Source organism: Protopterus annectens, chromosome 14.part0, assembly GCF_019279795.1.
Source record: "Protopterus annectens isolate FY-2018-M chromosome 14.part0, PAN1.0, whole genome shotgun sequence".
NCBI classification, from domain to species: domain Eukaryota; kingdom Metazoa; phylum Chordata; order Ceratodontiformes; family Protopteridae; genus Protopterus; species Protopterus annectens.
Window position 1 is genome coordinate 920,444,127 of NC_056748.1, and position 19,168 is coordinate 920,463,294.

Here is a 19,168-nt window from a genome sequence, read left to right on the forward strand (position 1 = left end):
TGTTTACAGTGGGTATTGAAACATCAAACTGTACAATAATTCAAAAACAGGTTACTAATGATGGCACTTTGAAAAATAAGAGTTTCAAGGGTTCTTGAGTATTTTTTTCACCAAACAGGCAGTAATAGCATGGCACTTTTTGAATGATTTAAGATGCTCTCCTTCCATTTGCCTATTTCCCCAGGCAAGGCTTCAAACTGGAAAGATGCATGGCATCTCAGAAATGTTTAGAATTTGTCCACAGGTCTTCTAGAGATATTAAGTTTATGTTCCTCAATATGGAGAGAAAAAATAATTCCTTCAGTGGACAGATCTAAGTAATCTAGCCACAGAAAATTATACTTCGCTTCTTTCTAGAATACAGCATCCATTAACGGTCTGTCAAGTTCAGGGCAGTTGCTCTTAAAAGGAAGTCTCTTTATATCAACCTGAGAAAAAATGAGAGCAGTGTTCTGAGCATTAACAATGTCTTTTAGCTTTTTTTTCCAAGCCACTAGGAGTTCATTACAAACGATACAGTAGTAGTATGCCAGGTATACAGACAAGGGAGAGCAGAGTCTCTTCAGCTTTGCAAACAGATTACTAATTTGGAACTCGACTATATTTTTCAGAGGTGTACCTTTCAGTTTTGCAAAATCAGTTTGCCAAGTCTTTGAATGGGGAATAACTTTCATCTTATGAATAAAAGCTAGAGCCACAGGTTTTTAGGGCACTGTACATGTTTCTTGACGAATAGTGGGTCTTTTTTCACACACCTCAGCTGTTTGCTGTAAAACATTTGCTTCACCAGACAGTGTTAGGGACTGATGATTTTCCATGGACTTGCACCACAGTTTCCCCAGTGCATACAAGTACTACTTTAAGCAAAGGAAGACAAATCCAGTCTCATTTTATTAGCTCTGTTTTCCAGGATGGACTTTGTTTTTGGTGCATGCTAATGTGCCTGTTCAGCCTTTATCCACATCTTTTATTTCCCACAGGTCTCCTAGATGAATCTGTGGAGAGGTATAGTTTCAGTACTGATAAATGACTTATTCTCTATTCATATCCTAAATATGCTAAAGGAAAATCTTGTCTAGGTTGAAGAAGGGGAGGAGAGTTATCACTTGGACTGCAGCATAGAAACTTTCTCCTGTGATCTTTCTAGTGACAAGACCCCTGGGTTGCTTAAATCCTTTATTCTTACCAACTTTAACGTATATGTCAAAGTGTACATTTTTGCTGTTCCAGCTCCTGTCCCACCCTATCCCATATTGAAGCAAACCCATCAATCATGGCCTTTCTTAAAAGCTTTCTGCATTTAAGATGCCTTAAAAAAACCTGTTTCTGCTCTCTTGGACTTGAATTTTATGTTGGAAAAGCTTGCTATCCTTTTGAACCAGCAGACACAACAGATTAAATGCCTTTCCTGGAAAACAGGTAGCTCTTTCACCTCACGTAGGATTTTAGAGTTAGAATCTTTTGTGTGCAAGTCACCCTCTGCAGTCTTTCACAGTGAAAGGCTCTCATAGGTTCATACTAGGCTATCTGCCCTAGGGCATTTATAAGCCTAGCCAGAGTGTGTTTGGCTTTTGCCACCCATTTTAAATGAATTTTGCTATGCCCTTTTTCGAGGTTAGTATACTGTGCCTCTGTCTAACAGGTTTACCCCAGGTATCACTTCTGTGTCGCTATCTCCCATCCACTCAAGATTCCTCTTGAAGAGAGTCAATGAGGGACTCTGCCTAACCTGGACTGGGATTTTATTCCAGAGTGAAGGGAGCCTCTGGGTTATGAATCTGTCCCTCCAGCATGTCCTATTTATTTCAGTGCTGAGGTTCAAGTCTCTCGAGCGCGTAGCTCGATGGGATTTGGATTTTCTGAGGTGCAGCATGTCCATTAATTCCAGGTTGGACATGGCTTTATACGTCAGGCACAGATCGCTTCTGAACAGGCGGTATGCCACTGAGTAGAGCTGGAGTTTCTTTAACCGGCAGCATATGGCATCTGTTTGAGTCCTTTGATCCTCTTGGTGAGGTACTTTTGGGGTCTTTCCAGTTGCTGCAGGTGTCTGGTAAGGTACATCCCAAAAGGGGCATTGTAGTCAATTATGGGCCTGATGAGGGATGAGTAAAGAGGCACGATGACCTCTCCTGATCTAGATGTGAATCCCTTCATGATTAGGTGGGCTATATAAAATGTTTTTCTAACCACTTTGGCCACGTGGTTGTCAAATGAGAGATTGCTATCAACTTGGGTCCCCAGGTCCCTAATTACTTCTTCCAGATTTAATGGATTACCACCAATGTGGTAATTTGTGGGCACTTTGTTTTTGCCAAAGGGGATGACTATACACTTTTTGGCATTTAGCTTGAGGCCATGGCTCTGGCACCAGTTGTCTGTTTCTATGAGGCCCTTTTGTAGGATGCTTGTGTCGGCTGGAGAGTCAATTATGGCCAGTTTGCAGTCATCTGCAAACTTGGTCAGCCACAGTCCTTCCGTGTTAGCCTGTACCTCCGAGAAATATATACTGAACAAGAGAGGTCCCAGGACTGAGCCTTGTGGGATGCCACTTGTAACTGGTTTGGAGTCTGACATGGCTCCAGCAATTCTAACCATGTGGGTTCTGTCCTTGAGCCAGTTTGCAACCCATCTAGTGACATAGGGGTTTATATTTAAGCTGGTGAGCTTATCTATAATGCCCGAGTGGGGTATTGTGTCAAGGCTTTTGCAAGGTCCAGGTAGGCTGTGTGGACCACCTTCCCTTGTCAATGGCCTTGGTGACTGTTACAAAGAAATCAACCAGGTTTAAGAGGCAGGATCTGCCCTTAACAAAGCCGAACTGGGTAGGATCCAGTGTCTGTAGGTCCCCAATATCTTTATTTATGTGGTCCATGATGATCCTTTCCATAGCTTTGCAGACCAAGCTAGTCAGGCTTATGGGCAATAGTTTCCAGGATCTGTTGAGGCACCCCCTTTGTAGAGACGGACCACTGTTGTTGTACGCCACTCTTTGGGTACATATCCTGTAGTAAGGCTGAGATTGAACAGTAGTTTTATGTTTGGGTTTAGTTCTTCTTGGAGTTCATGTAGGATGCAGCCCAGGACACCGTCTGTTCCCATTGATGCTGTGTTTTTGCTTTGGAGAGGGGCTCTTACCTGAGCATCTGAGATGTCAGGGGAAGCACTCTGCTGGGATAGATATTTGCCTTTTGGTGGGGAAGGGGAGATGTTTAAGCTGAACCTGTCAGCTAGGATGTTAGCAATGTCTGTGGGTTCTGTGTATTTTTTGTCATTTTGGACTAATTCTGAGCATATCTGGGAATTCCCACCCAGGTTCCTAACATAACTAAAGAAAGCCTTGTGATTATCCTTAGTGTCCTGTGCAATTTTTCTGTCTAAGCTGGCCTTAGACGATTTTATGAGTGCCCGTAGTTTTTTGCTAATACTGATCAGAGATGCCTTCCCTTTTTGGGATTTTGCTCTATCATGTAGTAGCTTCCTCCTTCTATTGTATAGTTTGTTTATGGCTGGGGTCCACCAGACAGGACGCCTAACTTTGGAGGATTGGGTCTTGGTTTTATTTGGGATTGCATGATGCATGCATTCCTGAAGGTGTTCATAGAATGTGTTTATAAAGGATTCTGTGGTCTGGGCCGTATTTTCCACAGGCCCGGGGGCTTTGAAGGATTCCACCTCAGTTTTGAGGAGTGTGAAATTTGCTTTAGAGAAGTTTTTCACTGTGGTTTTCTGGGCAGGGGCTGGGGTTGGGATGTGAATATCTAGTGAGATTAGTTTATGGTCTGATCTTACCAGTGAGGGATACACTTCTGGTTTGGAGCATAGAGTCCCCATGTTGGTGATGATCAGGTCCAGTATGTTTTCCCCTCTTGTGGGAGTGGCAACAAGTTGTTCCATAGCATTTGAGTTTATAAATTCTAGGAACCATCAGGCTAGGGTGTTGGAGCTAGAGTAATGCTCCCAGTCTATGTTAGGGTAGTTGAAATTGCCCAATATAATGGTGTTTGGAGAGACCTTCATATTTTCCAGTGTTCTCAGGAAGGCCGAGTGGGGTTCCTGGGTTTGGGAGGGTGGTCTGTAGCAGGCTATAAACTGGAAGGCAGTTTTGTCCACTGTTAGTTGCACATGGATAGTCTCTGATGTTTCATGCTGTGCCACCAACCTGGAGGTGTGGGTATCTTTGACAAATATTGATACTCCCCCTCCTTTTGTGGTTCGGTCTAAGTTTTGGGGTACGAAAAACATGGTATGAGGTATAACCTGGTAGTGCTGGGGTGCTCTCGGGAGCCTTGAACCAGGTTTCTGTTAGTGCACAGATATCAATGTTTTCCATGCAAAGGAGAGTTTCGAGTGCATGCATCTTGAGGTTTAGACTTCTGGCATTGAGTAGCATTACTCTTAGTTTCTTATCCCTTGTGATACCTATGGAGGTGGGTTTGTCTTTTGAGCCTTGCCTAAAAAGGCACTATGGGGTGGCAAGAGCCTTTGCCAATATCAGAAAGCCCAGGGTGACAGGTGCAAGCCGTCCTAGCAAGCATCGTGTCTTGTCGTGCATGTCATCCCGGGCAGACAGGCATTGGATCCCCTTTGAATGACACCAATACTTAAGCCAGTTGTTGAAATTGATCATCTTGTCTTCAAATTGTGACATCATTCTTGGTGAGGGTAAGATGCTACTCAAGGTCAGGATCATACCGGCCTGGACTACATGCTCGGAGAGCTCCTATGTCTCTTTTCATGTAGTCCAGGGAGGTACGTCTCAGGTCATTCACACCAGCATGGACAATGACTGAGTCATATTTGTACTTGCCTTGGAGTGACTTGAGTGCTTGTGTTATGTGGTGGATCCTAGCGCCCGACAGGCAGCTCACCGTGACCTTCTCCTTGTTCAGCCTGGTGAGCGGGAAGTCAGTGTGCCTGACGATAGAGTCACCTATTACAAGTGTATCAGGTGTGTTGTTTAGCCTTAAGGGCTGTGACTGTTCGGCACACTGGCTTTGTGAGCTATGTGTTGCACGTGTTTTGTTTTGGGTAGCGGTTGCTTGGGTGTCTGCTTTGGAGATCTCTGCTACTTAGGCAGATTTTTATTTAGAGCCTCCGAGTATGTTTGTGTGTTTATGTGTTTGGTTTGCTGTCGTGGTAGGTCTATGTGAGACTGGAATTGTAGTGAGTGTGGTTTCCTTCTCCTCCTGACTGGTTGCATCAGTACTGAGTTGAGAGAGCTTAGCCTCCAGTTTGGCTATATGGTTGCATCTCTCACATGTGTTGGAATTTGTTAGGAGGACGAGAGGGTTGTCTGTGTACATGAGGCAGTTGTAACATTGCCTCAAGATTCCCAGATTCACCAGCTGGACCGGAGAGGAGATTGACAACTGACCTTTGGACATGCTGGAATAGTATTGGGAATTCCTTTATAATTGAAAAAAAGGGCCAGTGGGGAACAAAGTACTCAAGGGGAGTTTGTGAGGGTGTAGTGCTTTTAATTTTTTAGTGCTGACTTATATAATTGCTTTAGTGAGCAAGTGCCAGGCTTTAGAGTGGGAATAGGGTGTTTATTATGAGAACTAGATCAGTTCTAAGGGAAAAAGTGAACAGCAGACTTTGTGGAGCCGAGAATGGTTTAAACCCAATTAAGCAGCGCTGCCCGATGCTGCGGAAAATCGCGCAAAGCTGCGCTAAAGTGGGTTTTATACAGGGGGACTTGAAAGAGCTAGAAATTGGCCCAAAATGGCCAATAGACTACCAGATTCTTGTGCTGGGAACACTCCTCCAGGGATAGATAGGCTGCTCCAAGCTCCCCACTGCCACTGGTGAACAAAGAAGCCTCCCTTTATCCAAGAAAGGAAATGGGCAACACAGGAACTTTCCAAAAGTCCAGAATACAGCAAAGCCTGTATTTGGACTACTCTAGGTCAGGAAAGATGGGAAACAAGGAATTTTTTTTTCTTTTTTGCAACAAACAGCAGGAAAATGCAATAAATATGTAACACAGGCTAGCACACTTGAGTGTGTAGCCTCAACAGGTAAATGCAACAAACAGGACAAACTTTAAAAGTGCAGGTGCAAAAACAACTTTAAACAGTTTAAAACAGTTCAAGAAGCAGAAATACTTGCAGTTTAGCTAGATCGGACAGTCTCCCAGGTAGTAGCAGGAAAACAAACACTTTTATCAGGTTAGCAGTCACTCTTTTAGCCTCTCTGCTGCTAGCACCACTCTGCAGGACCACAAGGAGCTTGGCTGAGTAGTAACAAGCGCAAAAAATGCGCCTAAGTGGGTTTTATAAAGGGGGACTTGAAAGAGCTAGAAATTGGCCCAAACGGCCAATAGACTACCAGATTCTTGTGCTGGGAACACTCCTCCAGGGATAGATAGGCTGCTCCAAGCTCCCCACTGCCACTGGTGAACAAAGAAGCCTCCCTTTATCCAAGAAAGGAAATGGGCAAGACAGGAACTTTCCAAAAGTCCAGAATACAGCAAAGCCTGTATTTGGATTACTTTAGGTCAGGAAAGATGGGAAACAAGGATATTTTTTTTTTTTCTTTTTTGCAACAAACAGCAGGAAAGTGCAATAAATATGTAACACAGGCTAGCACACTTGAGTGTGTAGCCTCAACAGGTAAATGCAACAAACTGGGCAAACTTTAAAAGTGCAGGTGCAAAAACAACTTTAAACAGTTTAAAACAGTTCAAGAAGCAGAAATACTTGCAGTTTAGCTAGATCGGACAGTCATTAAAGGTGGAGGAGTCTCAATTTACATCAAACACACTTCAAGGCTGGTCAAAACAGACACACTTGAGTTTCTCCACGTCCAACTTTCCTTGAGTAAAGTCCCATATCATATCCTTTCAAGCTATAGGTCTCCCTCCATGATCCAGGGATCACGTACCATGTGCTTGAATGAACTGGAGGACGCTTTCTATTAAGCTCATTGCAGTATTCATGGGTAACTTTAACTACCCCTAGATTAATTGAGAATCATACATAACCTCAGACATGCAGGTCTAGAGACTCCTGGACTTCAGCACAAACACCCTGGAACAGTTAGTGTCCACACCAGCCAAAGGTGTAAGTATCCTTGACCTAGTCATCACAAACCTGGGGAAACAATGCATTCCCCCTAGTGTAAAGTTCTCATTGGCAGTTCAGACCATAAAGCTGTTTCCTTTGAAATAAATGTTAAGCCTTGGACTTTAGCTACACGTGGACATTTAAAATGTATTGCAAGACTTACTTCCTCTTACTAAGTGACAAATCATGCAAAGTTCTATGCCCCTCCAAATCCTGAGAACATAGCTGCCTGTGTAGAATTGTTCACAGAAACTGTGTACAATCATGTAAATAGCCACACAGAGACAGACATACCTAGTAGAAGTAAACACAGGACAACCTCTAAAAACAAGCCACGCAGTTGGAATCCAAGTATAAATAGGTCGTATAACAAAAAAAAGAAAATGTCCAAAAACAGGATGCTGCCAATCAAGGTACAAACTTGCAACTTGGGGGATTCATCAAGTCCACCAAAGTCAAATTTGCCTCCCAAGTTAAGGACAACCATAAGGCTTTCTTCAGTTATGCCCACAACCTGAAAGGTTATATCCAGCAGTATGCAGTGCTAATGGTGAAAGGAATCACCTATAAGGAACCAGAGGATGTGGCAGATCTCCTGGCCAGTAATTTTAGCTCCAGTTTTACCCTTCATCACTGCCAGTCATGCACGCCACCCCCCCTAAAAAATACCTCTCGGCATTTCCACACCAGCTATCAGTAGAGAGCAGATCTCCACAGCACACTCTAAGGCCATGAACACAGCTTTGATGGGCCCTGATAATATCCCAAGATAGCATGAAACATGAATCTCTATTTAACCAGAACATGACTTTGTGTGAGATAAATGGTGGACTGCAGCATTTATTCCACTACACAAAGGGGAGCCTTCCATGAACCTGGGGAACTACAGACCCATAAGGCTGACTAATCTCATGCGAGGCCATGGGAAGGATTATCACAGTTGTGATACAGTGACATACAAAACCTGCAGACTTTGGACCCTACACGGTTTGGTTTTGTTAAAGGCAGGTCACACCTCCTTAACGTGGTAGACTTCTTCGAGAAGGTCACTAAAGGTATGGAGGAGTGTACAACAGTTCATACTGCTTCCCTCAACATAGCCAAGGCATTCAACCAATACATAACTCTGGCATTGTAGATGAACTTACACAATTAGGTGTAAACCCATATGTCACCTAATGGATAGCTATCTGGCTGAGAATCTGCCTCCACTGAGTGGCCAGTCACTGGTGGTGTCCCACAGAAATCGGTTCCCGGGCCTCTCCTTTTTGACATCCACTTCTCTGAAATCAAGGCAAAAGTCAGCAGCCTCTGGCTGACCAAGTTTGCAGATAACCACTAACTACTCATAGCCATTGAATCCCCTAAAGACACTTATACCCTTCAAGAGGGTGTGACTCAGAAGAAAACTTGTGCCAGAGACATAGACTAAACCTTTGGAAAGATGGCCACCCTTGGATGTTATAACATTGATAATACACCCCCCCTAAAAGTGGGCTCAGTGGTAAGGGAATGGGAAACCATGTTGACAGTAACTTGATGTTTGACCACCACTTGTCTGTTAGAGTGAGGAAATCACTACATTGTGCCACTTGTAAGTAAGGGCATGGCATAGACGTATAAGGAGGCCATTGTTCCATTGTAGTCACCTCCTTCAGGCTAGTAGTTGATATATACAGGGCACCCTTTAGCATGTACCTGACCATGCAGTTGCACCAGTTTTGAGAAACCACAGAGGTTTTGCACACAAAGTATACAGGGAGTAAACAACATGCCCTGTGTGGATAGTCTCAAAGCCCTATCCCTGTGCTTGGTCTCTTACAGACTGCTGCACAGTGATATATACATAGCCTACAAGGCACCCTCTGATCCCACATTGATGGAATTGTTGCACACCTGCAAATAAATAGCATCAGAAATACCTATTCTAAGGACCCAGATGTAAGGAGGACATGTTGGAGGGACAGATGTGTGTCAGATTACCCCTCGTTTAGAAAAGGCTTCCTATCCATGTGATGCAAAGCTCATCCCTAACCTATTCAGACCATAGCTTGGACCAGTTGATTTGACATGGCAAATTTACCCATTGTTTGGCAAGTGTGTTCCTACTGGATAGGGATAGTCTGTGAATGCTTAATATGTACGAGACTATATTGTAATTGTAAAATTCCTTGTGATATTGACACATCAGGATTGTTATAGTACATTTGGGTTAAGATTGTCTAGCCTTAAAATTGCTCTTGCACCAGTGGCCTATTTAACTACCTATGAATGTATTAAAAAAAAATCTTTCCTTCATGCCCAAGGGTGTGTCAGCAGTGACTCTGAGGCTTTTTGTCCAATTTTCATTATTATTTCAAATTACCAACATTAAGGAAGAGTGTATGTATGCCAAATATCAACACACAACTTGGGTACTATACTAAGATAGCACACAAATTCAAAAATATAGCTATTTTTCTCCTTCAGAAAAGAAAGCCTGCCTTTCAACAAATTTGGTGCAAATGGCTGGCCAGCTTGCCTTTTATTACAGGTATAGTAAATTTTTACTAGATACTGTCAGAGCACATTCCACAAGGACAGCATCAACTTCAGCCACTTACATTGTGTTCCTGTACAAAGTATTTTATAAGATACCACATGGACCACAGCCACACCTTCACAAAACACTACAAGTTGGAGGCACAACCTAGAAGTAGAATATATGGTTTAGCTGTACTTCAGGAGTTCTGTTAGGTGTCCACATCGAATAAGTAATGTACAGCTTAGGAGTCTGCTGAAATATTATAATTTACTGTTGCAGTGACATTCCCCAAAGAAGACTACATTTGTGTAGTGTATTTATCGTAACAGTAGATCTTCAAGTAGGGATCACTGAAACAGTAAAGTTCCCCTACCTTTGTCATTCTAATGTACATAGCATTGTTTAGGTGTTTTGTTATAATCCGGCATCAGTGGATGACATTTGGCTGCTACAGACAATCAATGCAAGTTCCTTAAGTGGCTCAAATCATGGAATCAGGTGCATGATGGCACTGGATATTTGTTGAGCTTATCTACACATGTGCCTTCCAAAGTAGGATTGAGACATTTTTTATTTTTTTGCACCCCACTTCATGCTGTGCCAGCCATCAAGATCCTCCCTGTCAGGATTAGCCCATTCACCCCCCCCCCCAATACAGGTGGCATTCCCATTACCATATGGGAGCAAGAGTCCCTTTGGGCAGGCCATTGAGAAAGCCGTTAGTATTGCTTGTGCCCTTGCTGGAATCTTGGCAACTGAGGGCATATTTTTTATGGCACTAACCTCATCCCTGGTGGTAACATGAGCACCTCTTTTACCACAGAAACTGTTTATGCCTCACAATCATACTTACGCATGCTTCTTTACATGTGGTGGCAAGGGGTGCTGTCACTGGCTAGGATGGCCACAGTCCACATCCTACTCTGCACTGCCTATGCTAGTTCAGGCACGCTGATAGTTGCCTTACTATTTCTTTTGTGTAGTGGACTGAATGAGGTTGTGTAAGTTTGGCCCTTTCAAGTTTTGGAATTAAACAGAATGCTTTTTCTTCCACGTGCCAAGTGGGTACCACAAATCCTTGTAGTCATGCTTCATTTTTATCATTTGTGCTTGCCTTACAAAATATTTGTGTATGGCTGAGATGGATATGATTTAATAATTGTGCCCTGCTGTTTATATTGCAATGAGTGTAATTAAAGCTGAAAAGCTTCATCTGTAATTTTAGTATTGTCTAAGTTAGTACTAGGCTAGCTACCCTTGTGGGCCATTTTAAGTCTATTCAGTTTTCCTTTTGGTGCCTAAATTAACAAGTCTCATTTGGTGTTAGACTGGCCATACCCATGATCAATAATTATATATTACACCTAATGAGATTAACTGTGAACATACCATAGATAATTGGGGGGGGCATGCATGGGATAAAGCATTTAGGAGCTGCCTCTGTCTAGAAGTTGTATAGGGATGGTCATGGGGTACATTTTTGTTTCCCATCCATAGATCCAAGCTGCATTTTAATATGGATAGGTTACTTCTTACCATTATTTGTGATATAGTTTTATATTTGCTTCATGTGCAGATTTTACTTGTGTTTTTTTTTTTTTTTTTTTGATATGCCACAGAAAATGGGTCCTAACCCAGGGAACAAAAGATGAATTAACTGACAAATGTCCCTGGTGAAAAAGCAGTCCTTTCCTCCTTGAGAAATCAGTAAAATAGCTAATTTCATGATACATGGGTAAGACTTTGGGGCTCAGTACTTATATGATTTTGGGACGTTAAACATCTTTATGTTTAGTCATTGTTCCCAGCATGTATTCTCTCATTTTTCATTGCATCTTGAAAATAGTGGTAAGAATAAGGGAATAAATCAGTGTCCCTTTGGGCATGTAGAAATGCTTAAGACATTGTTTATTTCCTCATTGCAGCTTGAAGGATAGTGTTTAGACACTAATTACTAACATTTGTTTCTTGTTGTTTCAGGGGACCACCTCTGTGTAGCTATTACAGCGCTGTACCTGTTTGCACGGAGACTGCCACTCCCACGCAGAACAAGCATGGCAGTCACTTCATTGGTGACAATGGCATACTTGCAGGTAGGTAAATGACTAAGATGGGGAGGTATGTATAAGGGTTTTAATATGTTGGCCATTAAAAATATGCCCTAGACTGACTTGTAAGTATTCCTATTCATTTTCAGTTGATGAAACAGGCGTGCTGCTTCTTACACCCCTTGTAGAGTAGAACTTAACATCTGTTTTAGGGCTGTTCTGGGGTGCTTAAAAGTTTGCTATGTGTAGTTATTGTGACCTTGAATGCCACAGTACCTGCATCTGAAGTTGCTCACTAATTTGTTTTCTGACATCCCCTTTGTCCTTTTCAGGGAGATGGTGAGGATGGGCTGGCCAAGTCTGTACTGGCACACAACCAGTTGAGTGGACTGCCAGTCCATCATAAAGCATGCACGTGCACACACACAGATACATGCTCATACTCTAAATGCAGTTGGAAGGCCCAGTAGGTCATCTATCAGCATATCTTGTAGATGTGGGAAGAAGCCAGAGATCCTGCTAATTCTTCACACTGGTACGGGGATGCACAAAATCCCACCTAGAAGGCACCCCACACAGTAACTGGACTCAGAGCTATGTGCTAACCAGTGCACTTTTTTGTCACCCTGCATTTTAATCATTAGTTTGAAATATCTGGCTGAAGCTATGCAAACCAATTAACAACCCAGGAAGCAGTACATATAGTGACAGTTGAGATCTACCCCAAAACAAGTGACATACTGGCAACCTCTAAACGAAGACGTACCATTCAGTCTGGTAACATTTGTGTTGTAAATGTTTTCTGGTGAGTTCATACACTCACAATATTGTTTCACTTCTGTCCTTCATTTACAAAAAAAAATACACTTTGGGGGGGTGGGGAGTTGTGACTTGATGAAAGCTATACATCTTGGCTTTAGTGACAGTTTTATATTACAGGTGCAGTACACTTTCTTATGCGTTCTTATCACGATCCATCCCCATGCACTGTAACTGCTAGTGCAGCCACCTCTACTGAACTTGCAGAACTTCAGGTGGTGCTTTTGCCCACCAGATTTCCCAAACCTGGGTCTCCAGAGGTGCAAGTGTATGTCCTGTCTCCTACAAGTAGGCCAGCATTTAACCCAGTAATATATGGAAGGCAGAGAAGTGAGGTAGGAAGATAGGAATATAAAGAAGAGATGGTTGTTCTTAACCTGTTTCATTTATTTAATAATTTGTAAAGTAATGGCGGGGTTTCTACTACACTTTATTCACCAGGGTCTGCATTGTTTTGGCAGTAAACAGACCTTTCCAGTAATATATGCACAGAGGTCTGTCTCTAGAAGAATAATGTATATTATTATTTATTTATTTGACATTTGTTAACTGGGTTGGTCCAACTGAGCCAGGAGCCCCCTTTCAGTAGAGATCCGAGGAGAAAAGCTCTAGTACAGGAAAAAATTTTAATACATAAGCAAAAAATACAGTAGGTAAGATAAAACCTTAGATAAGTGAAAACAAAAACATACTTTTTTTTGCAGCACAAATAAGACTGTAGATAATATACGGACAATAGAATCCTACACAAATGCACTTTATAAGCACTTACATGAATGCATGGATTGTGCTATCCCTAACAGAACCAATATGCTATCCTCCAAAAAAAGGAAGCCAGTCTGGTGGTCCCCTGCCATAAACAAACTCTACAACAGAAGAAATAAACTGTTGCAAAAAAGAGTAAAATCCCATGATTGGAGGAACTCCCTGGTCAGCCTCAGTAGGAAGCTGAGATTCCTCATAAAATCCTGCAAAGCTAGTTAGGAAAACAAAATCACCACTGATTCTAAAGACAACCACAAAGCATTCTATAGCTATGTCAAGAATCTCAATGGCAACACTCAGGTCTGCTCTGAGTTACAGCACAATGGCACTAAATGTACAGAACCAACTGATATTGCCAATATCGTGGCAGATGGGTTTAGTGCTAACTTTACCCCCCTCTCACCCCCTAAAGGGCCCATCTCTATACCGGAAGAATGCAAAGTTCCTGTAATCGCGGCTGCACAGGTAAAAACCTCACTCTCCAAATCCAAAAACACAGCATCCATGGGACCTGACAACATCCCAGGCTGCATTCTACACAAACTACAGAACGAACTGGCACCCCACCTAAGTACCATGTTCATTCATAGCCTCACCTCAGGCTTTGTGCCCACTGAATGGCACACAGCGACTGTTATCCCACTCCACAAAGGGGGAGCCACCACGGATGCCCCATTAGCCTGATGAGCCTGGTCTGCAAGGCCATGGAACGTATCATCATGGAACTTATAAACAAAGACTTTGGTAATCTTCAAACTCTGGACCCCACACAGTTTGGGTTTGTAAAAGGCAGATCATGTCTCCTAAACCTGATGGACTTCTTTGAAGCAGTCAATAAAGCCATAGATAAGGGTAAGGTGGTTCACACAGCCTATCTAGATCTCGCCAAGGCTTTCAACACCATCCCCCACTCTGGAATTATAGATAAACTCACTAAACTAGGTCTAAATCCCTATGTCACAAGATGGGTTGCTAACTGGCTCACTGACAGAACCCACACTGTGAAAGTAGCAGACTCCAAATCTGACTTCAGACCAGTGACAAGTGGAGTTACCACAGGTTCAGTCCTGGGTCCTCTCCTGTTTGGTACCTATTTCTCTGAAGTACAAGCTAACACAGAATGTCTTTGGCTAACGAAGTTCACAGATGACTGCAAACTAGGAGCCATAATCGAAACTCCTAACGATGTGGACATCCTACAAAAGGGCCTCACTGAGACAGATGCCTGGTGTCAAAGCCATGGCCTCAAGCTCAATGCCAAAAAGTGCATCGTCATCCCCTTTGGTAAAAACTCTGTACCCGTGAACTACCACATAGGCGGTAGTCTACTTAACACCAAAAGTATGATGAGATCTGGAGACACAGGTGGACAGTAGTCTCTCCTTTAATAATCTCATCGCCACAGTAGTCAGGACATCCTCATCACAAAATGTTTCTCATCCAAGAAGAAAGAGGTCATTGTTCCCCTCTACTCGTCACTCACGCCCCTTTTGGTATGTACCTCACAAGACATCTACAACAACTGGAAATGCCGCAGAAGTACATCACAAAGAGGATTACCAGCCTCAAACAGATGCCCTACGCAGACTCTCTCAAAAAAACTCCAGCTTTACTCCGTTGCATATCGCCTGCTCAGAGCCGATCTCCGCCTAACACACACAAAGCTATGTCAAATGCAGAGCTGTTGGACATGCTCCACTTAAAGAAATCCCAATCCCTCCGAGCTACACACTCTAGGGACCTAAACCTTGTCAACACAAACAGAACACGCTGGAGGGATAGATTCCTGGGCCAGAGACTTCCCATACTCTTGAACAAACTACCTATCGATATCAAACGAAGTTCCTCATTAGCACTCTTCAAGAAAAATCTTGATTGGATGGGAAATAGGAAATTCATCCTGGGGATCACTTCTGCGGCTCTGCTCAACAGGGACACAGGAAAATAATTTTCTTGGGTGGCGAAAGCCAGGGTACCTTTTTGGCTAGGCTTATATAGGCCCTAGGGCCAATAGCCTAGTACCTACCTATGAACAGACCAATCAGTGATAGAAACTGGTAAAACAACTTCAAAACACTGAAAACTGCACACATAAGAGATTCAGAAGACAAGAGTAGTAGTAGTAGTAGATATCCATTTTATTCCTTCTGTCCTGGTACCTCAGCTTTTCGCCTTCAATGGGACATCTGTTGGTGTATTGCAATCAGTGATAGAACCATTCTTATATGTAGACAGTGTTTTAAATGTTATAATTCTAATTTAGAGAGAGGAATTTAAAGCAGAGGAATAGAATATATTTACATAATATACATGTAATGTGGAGCAGAAGCTAAGTGAGTGTAAATTATATAAGTGACAGCATGTGTTAAGAGGGGCAAAACTAAGGAATGGTGATGAGAGATCTGTATGTAGTAAGAGGGAAAATACAATGGTGTAGTAGGTTAGGCGGGATCATGGCAGGGGCAAGACTTTGTGTTAAGTGTAGTCCAAGTTCCTTTTTGAACTGTTTTGGGTGGGGAATGGATCTTACATGTAAAGGGAATTTATTTCAGGCCTGGGCTACAGTACATTTATAAAGTAGTTTACCAACATTTTTGTTAGGTTGATAAGTATCTGGTTGGATGTGTGGAGAAGACGAGTGGAGGTGTAAAGGGATACAAGGGAGGACAGGGATGGGCAGGTGGATGGGTGGTGTAAATATTATTTCTGATGCACCAGTAAATGTATTAAAATAACATAGTTAAGAGTACAACATATAGCTTTGCAAGACTGCAGGTTCAAAGCTAGAAAATGTGACAGACCAGTCCATCAAATTTCTTTTAAAGTCTTCTAAATTTTAATTTTGAGGGTGATGTGTGGCTAGGCAGCACTGAATTTTATCACTGTTTCTCCATTCCCAAGCTTTATAGCACAGTTTCTGGCTGTGTAGGTATGTAATGTTTACACTGTCGTTCACAGTTAAATCTTTTAGTTAGCAGTTTCGGGGAAAAAAATGCATTCCGAGCCCAAATGCAAAAAATGACCTGTGTGTGTGTGTATAATATATATGCATGTTAACCAAGAATGTATGCTTGAGAAGATACATTATCTTTGGATTCCCATGAATAAAAATCTCCAGTGCAGAAGAGAAACAAATATTTAGATGGTAGGAATAGTAACACATACAGTTACAATGTTAGTGATGACTTAAGAAAACCAAGTAATTTTTTGTGGTTATTATAATAAGCATATTATACAATCTGGAGTCTGCACAATATATTAAGTCAGTGGGGAAATTTTCTATATTGCTAGTATTTATCTTGAACCAAAAAATATTCATGTTGTAATCCGCTATCAATATAATTTGACAGCCTAATAATCATAAATTTCTTAACAGGTGTAGTCAGGATCTTAGGAATTGTGTGCAGACTTCCAGAATGTGGCCCCCCTCCCCGCAACTGTAACCTCTCTTCCAACCCCGTACAGTGCATGTTTCTGGACATCATGCTTTTTTGCTATTACTACAAAAAAAAAACTCTCAGTAGGACAAGTTTAAGAGGAAAAAAACATTTAGGTAACTAGGCATTCTTAAAAAGCTGTTTGTCAGAATTTGACCATGAACTGTGACAGATACGCTATGATGCAGCACAGCATGTAACATAAAAACTATTTTTAAAAAGCTTGCACTGGGACTTGCATGGTGTATGCCTAGCTGCACACACCTATCTTTTAATACTCCGCCATGCACTTTTTCCCCCTTGTCAATTTACTGCCTGTAGTTTCAATGCAGCCATTCTTTGTCTGCTGCAGATACCAGATGTCACAGTGGTCTGAAAATAGCGCTCAACAGTATTACCTTCAAGCTGCATAAGGTTTGATAGGAAAATTTACATTTAAGTGCTCTGAAATTCTGCAGCATCTTGCATATAATTATAGAAAAGAAAACAAGAAGCATACTTGCCCTGTATGGTGTTGCAGTAGTCCATTAAGATTTTTGTCAGACCCATCTACATTGCCAAATCACCCTATATGTCAGGAGTTCTGTAACAAGAAGCTGTGTACAGTATTGCCTGAGATGTTCAGTTGACTTTCCTGCCACATTATAAGAAAGTAGTTACCTGTTACATTAGTGGTGCCTCAGTTAAAATGAGTTCTTTCAGGAATACTAAAATATTTTAGTTGCATGTTTTGCAGTTTACCAGGTCTGATGTCATTCTTCTTTCCTCCTAGGTTACTCTTGGAATTTGCACGCTACTTTTCTATGTTCCTACTACACTAGCTGCTGCTCACCAGTCAGGATCCTTGGTACTGCTGTCCATTGCACTTTGGCTAATGAATGAGCTGAAAAGAGTTCCTAAGTAAACAATGATGGCTGCATCACAGATCCTTGCAGCATACGATGCTGGAGTTATGATACTCTCTTTAACCAAACGTGTACAACAGGTGGTCTATCATTGATGATGCAAGCCATGTGCAGAACAGACTTTCTGGGTACTGTCTCAGTTCTATAGCAACATAAATTAGAGAGCGAATGCACATGGAAAAAAGAATACTTTGTTTACCCATTCAGCTTGGAATTAAACTTGTGCATTGTCAATCTCTTTTTTTTTTTTTTATCTTTGAAAAATAAAATTTTTGCTACATTTTCTTATCGATTTTGTATGCATGCTAAGCAAGTGTATTGTTTTGGGATTGTTAATCCATTTGGTCAATGTTGTTTATAGTAATTTATGAAGACTTTCTCCATTTGATTTCTCAAGTTGCCAGTTGATGTCTAAAAAAAATAGTGGTGGCTGGGAGTCCCATTTTACTGATCTGCTTCATCCAGTGTGCTTAAAGACAAAAGTGACCTTGCACCTTCAGCATTACTTGACATGGCAAAAGAAGTAGCGTCACCAAAGGCAGAGCACATCAAAATATAAAACTCTAAAAACAAATGGTTCTGCCACCAATTCCACTTAAAAACACAAACTTTAATAAATATACAATGATAAGATAAAATAAAATAAACACACTGGCTCATAAACCGGATAAGCGCTTTCAGTATAATACCTTTTTCAAATCACTTGACATGGATGATATTTTGCACCTCCCCATGTATATTTGTACTCATGCATGTATCACGAGCAGAAGTAGTTTAGCCTGCTGCTGCCAGGTGTGTAATCCACCTGCATGGTTTCATTTTAATTTATTTATAAACTTGTTCCTATTCTCCCAATCTGTCTGTATAGTTCACACCCCTGTTCAGTTGTGACCATGGGTGTACCCAATTTACATTTTCATATCTCTATTGGCAAATGTTGGCAGGTGGCCAGTTTGTCATTATTCTAATTTGGAAGTTGGTGGTGTGAAGTAACTTCAGTATTTAAAATCTGTCTACCCTAGCTCTGTTTCCAGCCTTTGCTGATGCTGAAGGGTTGACAATGTGCAGGGTTCCAGTTCTCAACATAAAACATCTCTCTGCATTTGCATTTTAGTCTTGCTTTCAGTTTAATTTCAAGGTGTCAGTGGGTGGTGACCGGTTTGCTATCTGTCATCCTCCCTCGCAGTGAAACCAGCAGATGCTTACTCCACCATTGTCTGTTCCTGATATAAAACAGTCATTGCTATAATTTGAGAACTGTGGATGCCATCTACTTTTCATTAAAAAAATGATCTAGCCACTGCAGTGTCCTGTCCAGGCCCTTTTTAGACACGTGCTGTGTCTAGTCTTACCCTGTCTGCATTCCCACTAGTGACACTAGAGAGTACTGAAATTAAATGCCACATTTTTGTCTCCCTTTCCTGAAACAAAATTGTTCTTCACCTCCCCACATTACTTCTTGTCCATAAATTACTCATCCACATCATCAGCTTGTAACCATTTGAAATGTCAGGACCCACTAGAGCGAGTCCCAAACCACGAAGACTGAGTGGCTGAAAAAACAAACTTATATATACCAAGTCTGAGATTGCCATTGCTC

The 19,168-nt window shown here is 41.8% G+C and overlaps 1 protein-coding gene across 1 annotated transcript in view; it reads left to right on the forward strand.

The window, feature by feature from the left end:
* The window catches only part of LOC122789341 (cytochrome c oxidase assembly protein COX15 homolog), a 547,801-nt gene extending 529,953 nt beyond the window's left edge, over window positions 1-17,848 (forward strand). The window contains exons 9-11 of the mRNA XM_044056719.1: window positions 4,508-4,515; window positions 11,593-11,687; window positions 17,436-17,848. Of these exons, the coding sequence (XP_043912654.1) occupies window positions 4,508-4,515; window positions 11,593-11,687; window positions 17,436-17,567 (235 nt within the window). The 3' untranslated portion in view covers window positions 17,568-17,848. The remainder of the gene's footprint in view (window positions 1-4,507; window positions 4,516-11,592; window positions 11,688-17,435) is intronic.
* Window positions 17,849-19,168: the final 1,320 nt, after the last annotated feature.